At 44.7% G+C, this 14,099-nt stretch overlaps 1 protein-coding gene across 2 annotated transcripts in view; it reads left to right on the forward strand.

The window, feature by feature from the left end:
- Positions 1-4,960, forward strand: part of SLC10A7 (solute carrier family 10 member 7) — a 250,502-nt gene extending 245,542 nt beyond the window's left edge. For both annotated transcript variants that reach the window (XM_042935361.1, XM_042935362.1), the window contains 2 exons: positions 23-168; positions 2,462-4,960. In XM_042935361.1, coding sequence (XP_042791295.1) covers positions 23-168; positions 2,462-2,491 — 176 coding nt within the window. In that variant the 3' untranslated portion in view covers positions 2,492-4,960. The remainder of the gene's footprint in view (positions 1-22; positions 169-2,461) is intronic.
- The last annotated feature ends 9,139 nt before the right edge of the window (positions 4,961-14,099 follow it).

Genomic DNA, 14,099 nt, shown 5'->3' on the forward strand with positions numbered 1-14,099 from the left:
TTCTGTCTTCTTTGTCCATCAGGAATTCCAATGCTGAAGATAGTGTTCGCAGGCCATGAGCACCTCTCTCTAATATCCGTGCCCTTGCTCATATACCACCCAGTTCAGATCCTTCTGGGAAGTGTGTTAGTGCCAACGATAAAGTCTTGGATGGTGTCAAGGCAGAAGGTAAGACTCTGGCAAGATCTCATTTAAATCCAAATTAGATTGAAATGCTATTTCTGAATCTTAGCTGTTCATATTCTTTAAGTTTTGCTAGCATATTCTCATTCTCAAGTACATATTTTCTTAACTAATCACAGTAATAATAATGATGCATTGATCCATTTTATTTGAAAAGGAAGACTGAGGGTTAATTGAAGGGCAAATTGCAATGGGTAAAGGTGAATATACTCAAAATATCTGTACCCCTCCTCTCAGGTGTTCACCATCTTTCCCCCACCCTGTCTTTTTCATATGTGTCCTGATTTCACATGCCTTTCTAAATATGATAGCCCCTGGGGCACCTGGGTGGCTCAGTCAGTTAAGTGTCCATTCTTGATTTTGGTTCAGGTCATGATCTCATGATTCATGAGTTCGAGCCCTGCATCGGGCTCCATGCTGACAGCATGAACCTGCTTGGGATTCTTTCTCTCCCGCTCTCTCTGCCCCTTCCCTGCTCGTGTTCTCCCTCTCTCTCTCTCAAAATAGATGAATGAAACTTTAAAAAAATTAAATAAATAAATGTGACAGCACCTGGGTTTATCTAAAATGTCTATTTTTTTAATATTCTAGACACCTAATAACTTCTTTGCACAGCAAAACTATGTGTTTGGGCATTTAAATAATTTAATTAACAAAATAAACACAATGTCAACTTCACTACACTTAGCTCAGAGTCTTGTTACTTATTTGATATCTGTAGATTTTATTTCCTAAATTATCAGCCCAAATAAAATCGGCCAGGTGATTCACACAAAGTTTAGTTGCTGCAATATACCATCGAAGCATCCACAGAGTTGTCTCCTTCCCAGCAGCTCAGACCTTACAGGACTTCTCTGAGCCTATACACAGCATGGCAACTGTTATCAGGAGAAGCATAGGCAAAAAGAGACATCCAGTGGCAGGGGAGTGCCCTATGTTGTGTCATTAGCGTCATGAAAATGGAAGAGCCACACGACACCCGTTGAGCTCTGTGTGCCAAGCGCATCCCAACATTTACCTGGTTCGGAGTGTGGACCTTGAAAAGCCTACGGGCTGTGCTACCTCCTTTCTGGGTGACCTCGGGCACGTACTTCACTTCTCTGTACCTCAGTTTCTGCCACTCTGAGACTAATGATAATATCTACTCTTTAGAGTTACAGAGGGTTAAATGGCAGGTGTTTGATAAAAGCTAGCGGCTGTAAGCATCCTTATTGTCATCGCTGCCCATTACTATGTACAACACCTTTGGCGGCGAGCTCTGTTGTCTCACTGTACAGGTTAGGAAGTAGGCTTGGGGAGCTGAGCAACTTGCCCAAGGCTACATGGGTGGCTTCGTCAGTGCTAGAGTGAGGACTAGAACCCTGGTCTATTTGGCCTCCAGAATCTTGCCCCAATACCACAAGAACCTCCCAGACAAAAATAGAACATCGCTTTTATACGAAGCGCCCTAGGTCCCCAGGATCCTACTTGAAAAAGCTAGCCCACCCAGCACCTTCATTTATTCTGTCATTTACCAGAACGTTAGCCATTCCCATTCTGTACTGGGTGCCACTATGGGCTCCGATCTGCCCACTCTGAGTTGGTAGAGGAGCGGTTTAGTACCTTTTTATTTCTTTTACTATTTATCCCTCTTGAAAACTTCCATTTATATTTATCGATGTGTATGTGCGCTGTTGGTCAGAATCCATACACATACATTTTGACAAAGAATGAAGACAGTTATTTGAAAATCCTAATATTCTATCAAAAACATGTAGTTGTAGTGAACAGAAAATTGTTTTAAAGCTCCGGGATTTATTCTGCAGAGTAACTGAAGCATTTCCAAAAGGGAGGCAAAATTGGACAACGCTGCTCATTTTCCTTTTGCACGGGAACTCCTCCAAACAAGGGAGGTATCGGCTACCTTAGAATAATCCAGAAGGCTTGGAATATTTACCCATCCCATTTGACCACAAAATAAATACAAACTGTCAATCATATCCATGAGTGTCTCCTCTGCTTTACAAATAATAGTGATTGAGACGCATGGCGACCATCTATGTTTGGTGGGACAGTGTGAGTAGCCAGGTCAGGCTGGGGAGATGACAAAGTCTGCCGGCCGGTGAGGTGGGCAGATGGGTCTGTTTGTGTCTGGAGGTTTGGATCACTGGTTATGTGAGGCTGTCGGGGTGGGCTGCTTCTTCCTTCTAGTAGCATAAATTATCTGCTGTTGATTGATGCTTTCATTTTGTTCATAGATACTGTCCAATTCTGAACATCACGTTGTCCTTTCTTACAGGGAGTGAAGTTGACGAGGCCAACAGTATAATGAAGACGGCGCCCTTCGTGTAGCGATGTATATATGTACAGGATTGTACACACAAACAGTTCCGAAGACACGTACTTGTGAATGTTGCTTCGATGCATATTTTATTTTTCTACACAAAAATATGATATAACAGTTTAAGTGCCTTAAAATGTATTTGACAGGAGCGTTATTTCCAAAACCTACTTCGTTGGTTACTGCCAGGGGTGGTGCTGTATTTTGGAGTGGTTTATTTATTTATTTTTCCTACCACAGGAAACTGTCACCGTGACAAAAAGCAAACATGCTTTCCTTGTGCCACCTTTGGTGCAATACAACTCTGTTCTAGTTACTGTGCTGTTTGAAATGAGGTCACCCCATCAGGAAGATGCCCTCCTGATGACAGTGAAAATTTCCAAAGTCTTATTCATGAATACTTTGATTTACTGTGTGATTCTTTTTTTCTACAACTGTGACATGCCTCTTCCTTATCAACTCAGCAGGGGTCATAGATTGAATAGATGCTGAAAAGCATAAGTTATCTGCATTTCTTGACATCATTTTTTAGACATTCCTTCAAATAGTTTCCACACAGAAACTCCTCAGTCCCATTATAAGAGATGGCGGTGTTATATGTCTTAAATTTATTATAAGCTGCTTCAAAGAAAGAGCCTGATGTTTGAGTTGTAAGTAAGGGAAGTTTTGAGGTAAACTACAGGACTCAGTTTTCAGGATTTTTACAATTATATTTCACATATTTTCCCTTCTTCTGCCATAATTTCTTTCTTACCTGTTTTCCAGCACACTCCCAAACTCGTAACAGCAAATGTAAGACACAAAAATGTTACCGTCAGTTGGAGAACAGCAACAATTAATGGTAGATTATATTCACATTCCACAACTGAGACCAGAATTTATTCTTGTTACACAGATGTCTGAGCACAAATTGCCCCTTTTAGCCGGAAGCAGCCTGTTACATCCTTGAATTAAGCACACGTAAGGCACTTGAGACAAGTTATTGACGAAAATTTCCTTGGCAGATTTGACAAACGTTTGCAACAATTTTTTAGAATTAAACCATATTGCTCTTATGAATAAATAAAAATATAAAGGTCATGGATACAAGCAAATGTTACATATACACATACGGAAAGAAAACTGGGCACAGAAAATGCAAAAACATTCATTAACCAAAATACCAAATAAAATGATGTCCCAATTGGGCATCGGCTTTCAAAAGAGTGTTCATGTTTGCTTCTACTGTGGCTGAGCAAACTTTTACTGGACCCAACTAGAGAAGAAAGTAATATATACAATTAGGGGAACATTTTCTTCTGCTTCCTGCACAGCATTCTGTCACATCCTCTCTGCGTGTCCTTCCTTGATCTGATAGACGGTATTGGCATCCTGGGTCTCACAGAGGCTGACTCTGTCCTCAACAGCTGTTTAGTTGTTATCTGGTCAGCAACACAAAAATCATTCCATAGAAACTTACCGGCTTTATCAGTACTGTAAATTTATATTATTGTCTCGACCAGCTCTCATCTCTGTAACTTCTGACCATTTCAATACTATTGAACCTCGTAAGTTTCACGAGAGTTATCCTCACTGTAAATTTTAAGGCTAGTGCCAGACTCTGCAAAAATCCTTGTTCAACAGGCTATTTGCCAAGAATGTCCCTATATCTAAAACTCCAGTAATTTTGCTCGATACCTTTGATGCTTACATATGGAGCACAGGAAGATTTTCATGTTTTGTTCCCTCAAGCTTCTTTGAATTTCAGAGGAGATGGACTTGTCTGTCTGTCCATCTGAGCTATAAAAATCTTTCTCTCTAGATTAGAATACTGATTTTTTTTTTTTGCCCCAACTTATCTACCTCTATTATCTAACACCTATAGTAGGTGTGATTAATGGGATAAGGTTCAACTGAAAATGCTATAACATTTTATCTTTTGCTTTAAAAAATGTTTTGTTTTCAAATAATCTCTACATAGTGCATTTTGGTGGCTTTAGTGATAGGTTTATGCCCATTTCTTTTTTTACACAAATACCGTGGCATATTTTTCCATAAAGAATAAAAAATAAAATCAAAATTTATTTTTAATTCATGCTTATTGGGATTTAATTATTCATCTCAAAATATTTTGCTCTGTGTTATGCACTGTCAGGCTATCCATTTATGCATTCTTTTATCTAAATGTGTTTATGAAGGAAATACATTGTATTTATGTTTACTCGTTTTTCCACCTGTTTTTTTTTAATGGTTGTTATGAAATTTGATTTTTTTAATGGGTGATACTGTTAATCTTTTCATGTGTCCTTTTCTCAGTTTTGTATTTTTAAAAAATTCTTCCCTATTTTGTTTAACACACCTCTGGCTAATGTTCAGTGTTTGTTTATGCTAAATACCAAATTTTTACAAAAGGATTGGTGAAGTTAATGAAGTGGGTTATTTATGATGAATGGAAGATGCAAATAATTCTATGATTAAACAGAGATGTTTCCAAAATCACAAGAGAACCTGTGGCTTATTTTTAACCTGATTTCAGATACACTGCTATGGCCTTCTAAGTCTCTCTAGATTTCTCTTGATTCATTCCAGTATTATTACATCATTTGTGGTTAAATACACATAAGCTTCATAATCTTCCCAGGTACCCATATCAATACCTCCACCGCAGCATAATGTTAACATCCAAAATTAGCCCTTGCTTCTTTTGTTAGCATTGTTTTCTCTGCAACAGGAGTGAGGACCGAAAGACAAACATACTCAAGAGAAGGGACCAAATTTAAGCAGTTCGAATTTCAGGCCCCCTTGTCATCTTCTCAAGGGATAGAAAAGATGAAACATTGGAATGCTCTTTCCAAACGCAGTGTGTCTTTATGAGCGCCTTACCTTGTGTAGAATTCCATATTTTTTTGTTCTTCTTTGGCTGCCTCCTTGGCTTAACAATCCTCTTTGCCCTGGCAGGCTGTTGTAAATGCCACCCCCTCCATGAGGCTTTCCCGCCTCCCCAGCCAGTGCTAGACTTGCTCCCTGTAACATGCCCTTAGAACCTGTCCCTCAAGCCTTCTGAAACCTTTGCGTTGTCTAGTCATTACTTTCATTTGTCTCCTGCAGTGAGGCCTTCATTTCTGTTTCTCTACAGTGCCTAGCACAGTGCCTGGCTCAGAATAGTGTCTAGAATATACATGTTGACTTTCTCGATTGTTATCTTAATGGGTAGGACATGAAGCTTCAAAATTATGAGAGAGCTCGTCCCTACATTTAGATCATTACTAATTTACAGGAAAAACTGACTTTTTTATTGCTGTTCCGATCCTGAATAAAACTGTGGAGCTACATCGAGCTACTCAGAGAAATACACTACTTCATAGCTGTGTAAATATTAACTCTCCAAGGTGACATTGCAGATGTGATAAGCAAACAACTTTCATCTTCTATGCTTTGACAGAACAGTAAGCCCTCAATAATTCAGGCTAAATCAGGTTGGGTCGATCTGAATTAGTGAATACTTTATATGCATAAAAAATAGTTTTCCTTATAGAAGTGTTAACATACTATAAAGACTAGATACAGATTAGTATGATTATTATCCTATCATTGGTTTGTATATAGACATAAACAAAAAGGTCTTACAAGACTTTATTCTCTCTAGTAAGGCAACTAATCTTATTTACAAGATATGACAGTTTCTCAAATGTGAGTTAAACATAACCTCATTTAAAAGGGAAAAAAGTTTCTCATACACCCTGGAAAATTTGTCTACAGAGCCCATTATGAGAAACTGCATTAAATGGTAAATGACCATCATTGGGGCACCTGGGTGGCTCAGTCGGTTGAGCGTCCGACTTTGCTCAGGTCATGATCTCACAGTCTGTGACTTCAAGCCCCACGGGGGGCTCTGTGCTGACAGCTCAGAGCCTGGAGCTGCTTCGGATTCTGTGTCTCCCTCTCTGCCCTCCCCTGCTTATGGTCTGTCTCTCTCAAAAATAAATAAACATTTTTTAAAAATTAAAAAAAAAAAGTAAATGACGATCACTAAGGATCCATCAGCACCCATGTGCTTGTGAACATGGGTGCAGATGAGACCGCTGAAATCACAGAACCACGCTGAGTCATAGATGGTCCCCCCCATGATTTCAACAACTCAGAAATTGTGAGACCAGGCCTCAGAGTCTGCTGATAGGAAAAGGCAACACACCGAAGAGATCGATCCTGGCCACAGCCATGGACATTAATCATTCCCTCGTTGCCCACTGTTCCAAATGTGAAATCCTTGCAACCGTATCGATTTGTGCGCACTGCTGAAGTTCTAGACTCTGACTCCAGATGTTCACAGTGCTGTTGGTGTGGTGCCCTGGGCTGGTTTTGCCAACGTGCTCAAAACTCATCCTGTATCTTTTCCACCAGTTCATGTTTCCCACGACTTCCTGCCCTGGTCCCCACTGCCGTTAGCTTCTCACGTGCGGTGTATTCTGATGGTGCCCCTCCCCCTCAGCCGCCGCCCCCACAGCCCTACCTGAGAAGTCCCACGCATGTTGACCATGGGGCAAAATACCATTTGTACAGCTCACCTCTCTGCTCATGAAGCCAAAGAGAATTGTGTGACATCCTAGGTTTGTTGCTAGGATCAAATGAGATAATCCCCGCAAACAGCTTGTCACAGCGCCTGCCACTTGGCAGGAACTCAGTTAAGTGGCAGCTATTATTGCGAAACAGCGGATGGGACCTGGGTAAACCGCACTGGTCGTGTAGAGTCAGGCGTCGGGCTCGATTCTGCATGACTTCTAATTATGCAAAAGACCTATTACAAAGTCCATTAAATGTCACTAATCAAGTCAGGAAGTGACCAGGGCACGAGTCTTACTTCATCAGTTAATGAGGGTACCTGATTCTGAATTTTAACATGGTTGCTGCAATCCCCGGCTTCTGGCAAGGATTGAAAGGCCCTCCCTGCCCATCACTGCCGTCCAGGTCTTGCCTTTTTCTGCCTTCTCCAAAGAACTCCAAGGAGAAATTTTGCCCAACTTCCCCAAAAACCCTGAGTCTGGCTAAGAACCATCGGATAAAGCAGTTGACAGACAGAACTGCCTCCATATTGATTCGCATTGACTAATGCCTGCCTGGGATGAGTTCTGAACTGGGAGCTGCTCCCAGAGCAGGCACGGTGGCCAAAGCTTTCTCAGAGGGCCTTTCCTTAAGCTTACTGCATCCAGGCTGAAATGTTCCCTTTCCACTCGGTTGGGTGCCACCATGGCCCTGGAAAGGCTGGCTGTCCCTTTCACATGCCCCCTTTGCACTCACCCCCTTGAGGTTAACCATTTCCAGGAATTCTGGTCTCCGATTTTTCTTTCCACCCTCCCACCCTCCTGCCTTTTCCAGTGGGAACTTTTGGGCCACTGTCACAGCATCAGCCACCTTCTGTAAACCAGCAAGAGCTCCCAGATCTGTAGCCCTGAGTGCACGTCTGACAACATTCAGACGTTCACACTTGGGTGTCCTCAAGGCACCTCTAACCCCCTATGCCCTGAAGCAAAGGCCAGCCACCTCTTCCTTTCTCCACACTCAGTCCTCCCCAAGCCAGCCTCCTATGTTGGCACAGCAACCAGGCCTGGAGACTTCCCCTCCACCTTTACCTGCACTTTTCATATTCAGTAGTCTGGTAGGTCTGAATTCTATTACAGACTATTAATTCTATTACGAATCCTCTCCTTCATCTCCGCCTTCTTCATCCCACTGCCACTGTCTTAAAATACCTTTTTAAATGTTGGGGTTTTTTTCCCCCTCCTGGAGTACCTTTCTCCGATCCACGGCACTCTCTGCTGACACTTATCAATCACCTATCATGTGCTGAGTGCTCTGCTAAATGCTTCACATGGATTACCCCATTTAATCTTTATGACAGTTCTGACATTGATCTAATTGTTCCCATTTTACAGATTAGGAACCCTGGATTTCCACCCGGGTTGCTGACATGGCCGGTACCTCAGCACTAATGACTCCCCATTTTTAGGATTCCACCACAGCCCCCACCACCATGAGACACAAGGATCGGTTACCAGTTGCCTACTGAATCTCTTCACTTGCTATGCTACCACTCGTCAGGTTTGTGCCAAATTACCCTTGTCCACATATCTCTCTCTCCCTCTAAATAATTCATTTTTTCGATGGGGACCTTGTTTTGTTTATCTCTGTAACCCTGATAACCAGCAGAATGCTTGCCTGATGATAGGAACCTCAATAAATGCTTGTTGAATAATGAGTTAACTTGTAAGGCCCTCCAGCTTGCTTTTTTGATTCTGGGGGACAGATGTCTTCAGATTAGGAAACACTATTTTTGGAGAGTGGCATGTGAATCAATTATCATTCGGTGAATGGAAAGCATCATATTAACCAATCTACAAATGTTTCTGAAAGGACTTTTTTTTTCCCCTGAGAACAATCAATAAAAATAATGATGACAGTTTCAAGGCCAGAGTATCTAGATTTCAGTATCTCTCCCAATGTGCATTCCTTGTTTCACCATTTGCTGTGGGAGCCATCTGTCTGGCCGCTATGTGTGCAAGGGTCCTGAGGTCAGAATGAGACATCCAGCCGGGGAGAAGCATGTAGCTTTCGGCCCAGGGCTAATCAAACAGCCCCTGCCTCTGTGCCCTTCATCTGCTTTCTGTTTCTCATTCTCCCAAGACACACATGCATCCCTGCTTGCCCTCCTGAGACTTTAACCACTCAGCCCCAAATGCTAAGTTAGGATCTAACCAAAACTCAACTAGCTAAAGAGAGTGCATGGGCAGATGCAAGAGAGAGCACTGGGCCAGGCATAACGAGGCCAGGCAGGCCAGTTATTGTAAAGGGAGCCCTACATCAGGGCCTTTTACCTCTGGGTCACTGGTTCAAATCCAGCCAGGCCTCGGCTGACAGAAAATCATTACCAACTCTGTGTCAGGTTGCTTGACAGATGGAAAATGAGTTTCTGTCTCCGTCCAGCAGGCAAGTGTCCACATCACACTTGGCACTAAGCAGCTCTCAACCCTGTGGAGACAGAGTAGAAGTCAGGCGACAGCCGCCCTTGTGTCAGGCAGGTCCCTGAGGTCAGGCAAGCCTGCATTTCAGTGTTCTCTGCATGTGGGTCTGACAGCCTCCTTGTCTCAGCCCTTTCATGAGCACTTTATTAATCTGCTTGTGTTTTTTTGTCTGAAGACATTGTTTAACAAGTCGTTTGAAGTAATGGAACAGCTGAGAAAATCTCATTCTGCAGCATCGAGAAATGAGCGACCAAATCATAACAGAACACTGTCTAAAGAGGCATTTTTCTCCTTGGCTCAGCTGGGCCAGGCTGGGCTGGGACCCCTGGGCTGCTGAGTATGTCCAGTGGAAAGTGTGGGTCTGCTGAACAGGGTAAGCTGGCACCACAGCTCCACCCCAAAGTGCCTAGATAAGGGGTGGTGGGAGACAGTTCCCTCCAGGACATTTAATTTTCATCTCTTTTTCCCTCATGAAAACATTGAAGCCACTGGTCTGAAGGCATTTCAAGCTTAGAAAAATCTTTCTTCCCTTCCTGTGCATAAACAGGCCCCGCCCAACCTTCAGAAGGGTGTCTACCAAATACCCACAGCCTGGGCTTTCCTCACCACAGCCAAGTAGGAGGAACTCACACCACACCCCTGGATGGCTCTGACAAATGCAGAACATGGTCTGACTTGGCTGCATACTTGCAAGCCCCCTCCCCTCTATGGCCATGAACCCCGTCAGTGCAATACCACTCCAGGGCCATCCTTGGAGAATTTCATCATCACAGGAGCTCTTCTTTTTAACTCTTTCTGGGAGATCCACAGAGTCACACCCCTCCTGGGTCATCCAAGAAGCTCCAGTCCTCCTAAGACTCTCTGGCAATGAACAGAAGGAGCCCACTCAGTTTTTTGGGTGCCTCCTCAGCAAGTTTGCTGCCAGGGATTCATTTGGCCAGCATGAGGCAGACTGCATGGTCCCCTCTGTTGACCCTCCAGAGTGTAAGCAGTGGGTCCCACTACTCTAGAGTTCACCTGGCTTGTGGCAACCTGACCACCGTGTGTGAAGGGACCTTCTGAGCTGTCTCTAAGAGCAAAGAACCAGGGAACCCACAGCCACATTTCTGTCCCTGGGAAACCCACTTCCCCTTCTTTCCCTGTGTCCCTCCAGCCTTGCTTATTAGGACCAGAGCCTGGGGTCCCCAGACCTAAGCTTGACTTTACCCCTTGTTTAGTTGAATTGGGGAAAAGAGACGATAGCACAGAGAAAAGCACAGGGCTCAGGACCACCGTGGCATCTGCCTTTCTCACTTCTCAGCCTTCTTTTCCTCTCCTCAGAGATTTCTGAAACAGAAAGAAGCCCTAGAACACCCAATTTGCATTGTGCATCCTGTTCCCACTCTCTGTTGGACACACTGGTATTATTATCAAATAGAGATGACCCCCTATTGTATCTGTTGCTGCTCACATATACCAGCAGTTTTAATATAGATTCCCTGCCGCATCTGAATTTCTGTGAGGGCTGTATCCATATGTGCAGTCACTGTTACAGCATATGGCGTTACTTTCCCTGACAAGCTGGACAGAAGCTGGGTTTTAAAGCTGTGTGCACGTGTGTGTTCACGCACACCCATGGTTTTAGTTATAAAGTCATACGTGCTCATGGAAAAAAAATCGAATGGAGTACAGCGAAAGCTGGGTCTGCAGAGCATGCTTGGAACACCACTGCCCCACAGCCCCCCTGCTCATTGCCTTTCCGACTTTCTCCTCCGCTGCAGTCCTGAGACCACAGGGCAACCCTTCAGGAGTCACAGCTGCCTTGCTTCTCCCCAGAGCCATCCGGACCACTTTCAAAGGTGGCCTTTCAGCTCCCCTCCACAAAGAGGAAATGGAACAAGAAGCCTGCAGCACAAAACCCCTGGACAGGGAGAAGCCTTTTGACGAGTGCTTGTCTGCTCACATGTGGGAGTGCACAGAGGGGCCAAGGTCAGTGGAAGGGAATGGCTCCCAAAAGGAGCGGGAGGGACACCTGCCTGCCAGGCTGGGCCTGAAGCAAGCTGTGGTCTTGGGCACCTGGACCAGCCCTGATCTTCCAGTAAATGAGACACCCCAGGGAAGGACACTCCCTGCTGACCCAGCCCAAGCTGTGCGAAGCTCTTTCCACCCTGGGAGACACCCATGTACACAAAAAGAAGCAAGTGCTTTTGTGTTCTCTGGCCTCCTTCTCTAGCTGTGCTTCTGGAAGAATGAGGAATATTTGCAAGTGAAGGCCAAGGGCTCGCCTTGACGTTTAGAGAGCCTGTCTTTGAGAAAGGAAGCAGCAGCATCCTATTCAGAGCTAGCACTGAGCCAGGCGCATGGCAGGAGCTCAGTGAAACGTTACATGGAAGAAAGTGAACCACTTCTACCCCAGCTCCAACCACTGCGTGTGTCCTTCTTCAAAACACTGCTCCTCCTCGAGTCTGGTTTCCTTCTCTGAAATGGGGATGACGATGGGAATACCCACCTTACGGAGCCGTTTCCAGGATAAAATGAGGTCACTCAAGTGAATGACCTGAACTTGAAAGGGTGACATAAATGTCAGAGATGGGTATCAGATATGCCCCAGAATTGAGGTTTTAGTGGCTAAAAGCCACTCTCATGTACCCATTGTCATTTTTCTACTCATCGAGTAAGAAAAGTGTAATAATCTCTCCCCCACCTGTACCAGTGGAACTCAATGGAGCCGTTTCTTTTTGGGTGGGAAAAAAATTTTACTTTTCTAACATGGGCTGTGCGGAAAAAAAAAAAAAAAAACTACTCATCACTGCCCTGGACAGCCCTGGTTGCACAAAATATGCACAGCACCCTTCCATCACCAAGACTCGGTCTTATTTACACTTATTTACATATCGAGCGAGATCTCCATGGCTGCCTGCCCGGAAGCCCTATTTTTAATTGTTGGCCACCCAGCTGCCCCCGACCCTTCCTGGCGCTTTTCTGAGAATTTCCTGCCACTGCTAGCTTGCAGGGCAGGGCAGCAGATAGACTCCTCGGACAGGAGCTCAGCAAAGGCTGAACTCAACCAGAGGCCCCGAAATTCGACTCTCACAGCCCCTTTCCAAGGTGATTCCTGGTCTGCTGGGATGGGCCCCCTGCGGAGCAGAGGGGATTTGGGTGCTGGCCCGTGGGCCAGCTTAGCGGCTTGGCCAGCTGTATCCCCTGTGGACAAAAGGACAGGTGAAGGGAAGCAGCGGCCTGTCCTCTCCCCAACTTCTCTCTCTGGCTGCGCTTCTGGGAGAATTAGGAATAGTTCCAAGGAAGGCAAAGGGCTGGGTCTGAAATTTAGACGGACTGATTTTTCTTCTTCTTTTTAAAAAACAGCGTTTCTTAGAGCAATAAAAAAAATATCGATAAATATTTTCCAAGAGTGCCCTCTAGTGGAAATTTGGTGGCAGGAGCAGGTCTTACAAATAAGTGACTTGGATCCCAAACTCCTGAATAAAAATAAAGCACATTCAAACGAGACCTCCTTCACACGTGACCTGCAAACATATCAAATTTCTCCCACAAGGCCATGAAATGTCACATGGCCTTGATTGGAAATGAAGGCTGTCTGAAGTCTCTGAAAGGAAATCGTGCTCTACTTTTGGAAGTGGAGACCATCCTGTTATATGCTCAGTATTTTGAAACTCTAAGTGCAGAGAAATATGTGGAACAGGACAACGAAAAAGATCCGTTGGTCGTATTCCTAGGCTGCGCATGTGTTGTTGGCTGGCTGAGTGCTTTTATTTTGGCTGTGGAGGAAGCCAAGCCTGCAATAACGTCCAGCACCAAAGGCCACACACACTGCTGGGTTTTTACCTTGGAGGATGTGGGACAATGAGTCATTTGTGCCTCTTCCTGATTCTTCCTGGCCAAGGTCAGCTTTCCCACTGGAACCGAGCGGCTTGGCTCAGAGCCCGAGCCGTCTGGAGCCTCTGAATGGTGCAGAGCCCAGGGAGACGGTGCACCCCCACCGCGCTCCCCGCGAGGGCCCCAGCACAGGCTCCCGGGCAGCCCTTGTCCAATCATAAAACCTCACTCACTCTGCTCAGTTTAGCATGAAGGGCCTCCTGGTGGAGGCCTGAGGAAATCATCAGTCCTAAAGAAAGGTTCCCAGGCCAAATTCGGCGAGAAGCTAACTCAAATGGCTTCTGACCCTTCTTACCCTGGCTGGTGAGCTTTCCAAAGATGATTCACTTTTATCTGCTTGGGTTGATTCCGATTCATCTCGTAACCACTGCTTCTACTAGTAGTAATAAAACAGCTGCCATTCATTTATTTCTCCATTCCACGAATGTATTTCGAGCACCACCTCTGTACCAGGCATGTTCGAGACTCTGACCACCAAGACAGACAAGGCCCCGATCTCATGGGAATTACGGTCCAGTGTGGAGATAGATGACACACGAAATATCACGTTGAGGCTTTGAAGGAAACTAAAAGTTGAGCGAGCAGCAAAGGACTGAGATGGCACACTGATTACACCTCCCACTGAATGTGTTGTTTCGCCAGCTCTTGACAGTGCTACAGTCTGGCCTTTGTCCTGAAGAGATGCTGATCAGATGCTCCCCCAACAAACCAACTCAGAGCTAAGC

The sequence above is a fragment of the Panthera leo genome, chromosome B1 (genome assembly GCF_018350215.1).
Source record: "Panthera leo isolate Ple1 chromosome B1, P.leo_Ple1_pat1.1, whole genome shotgun sequence".
NCBI classification, from domain to species: domain Eukaryota; kingdom Metazoa; phylum Chordata; class Mammalia; order Carnivora; family Felidae; genus Panthera; species Panthera leo.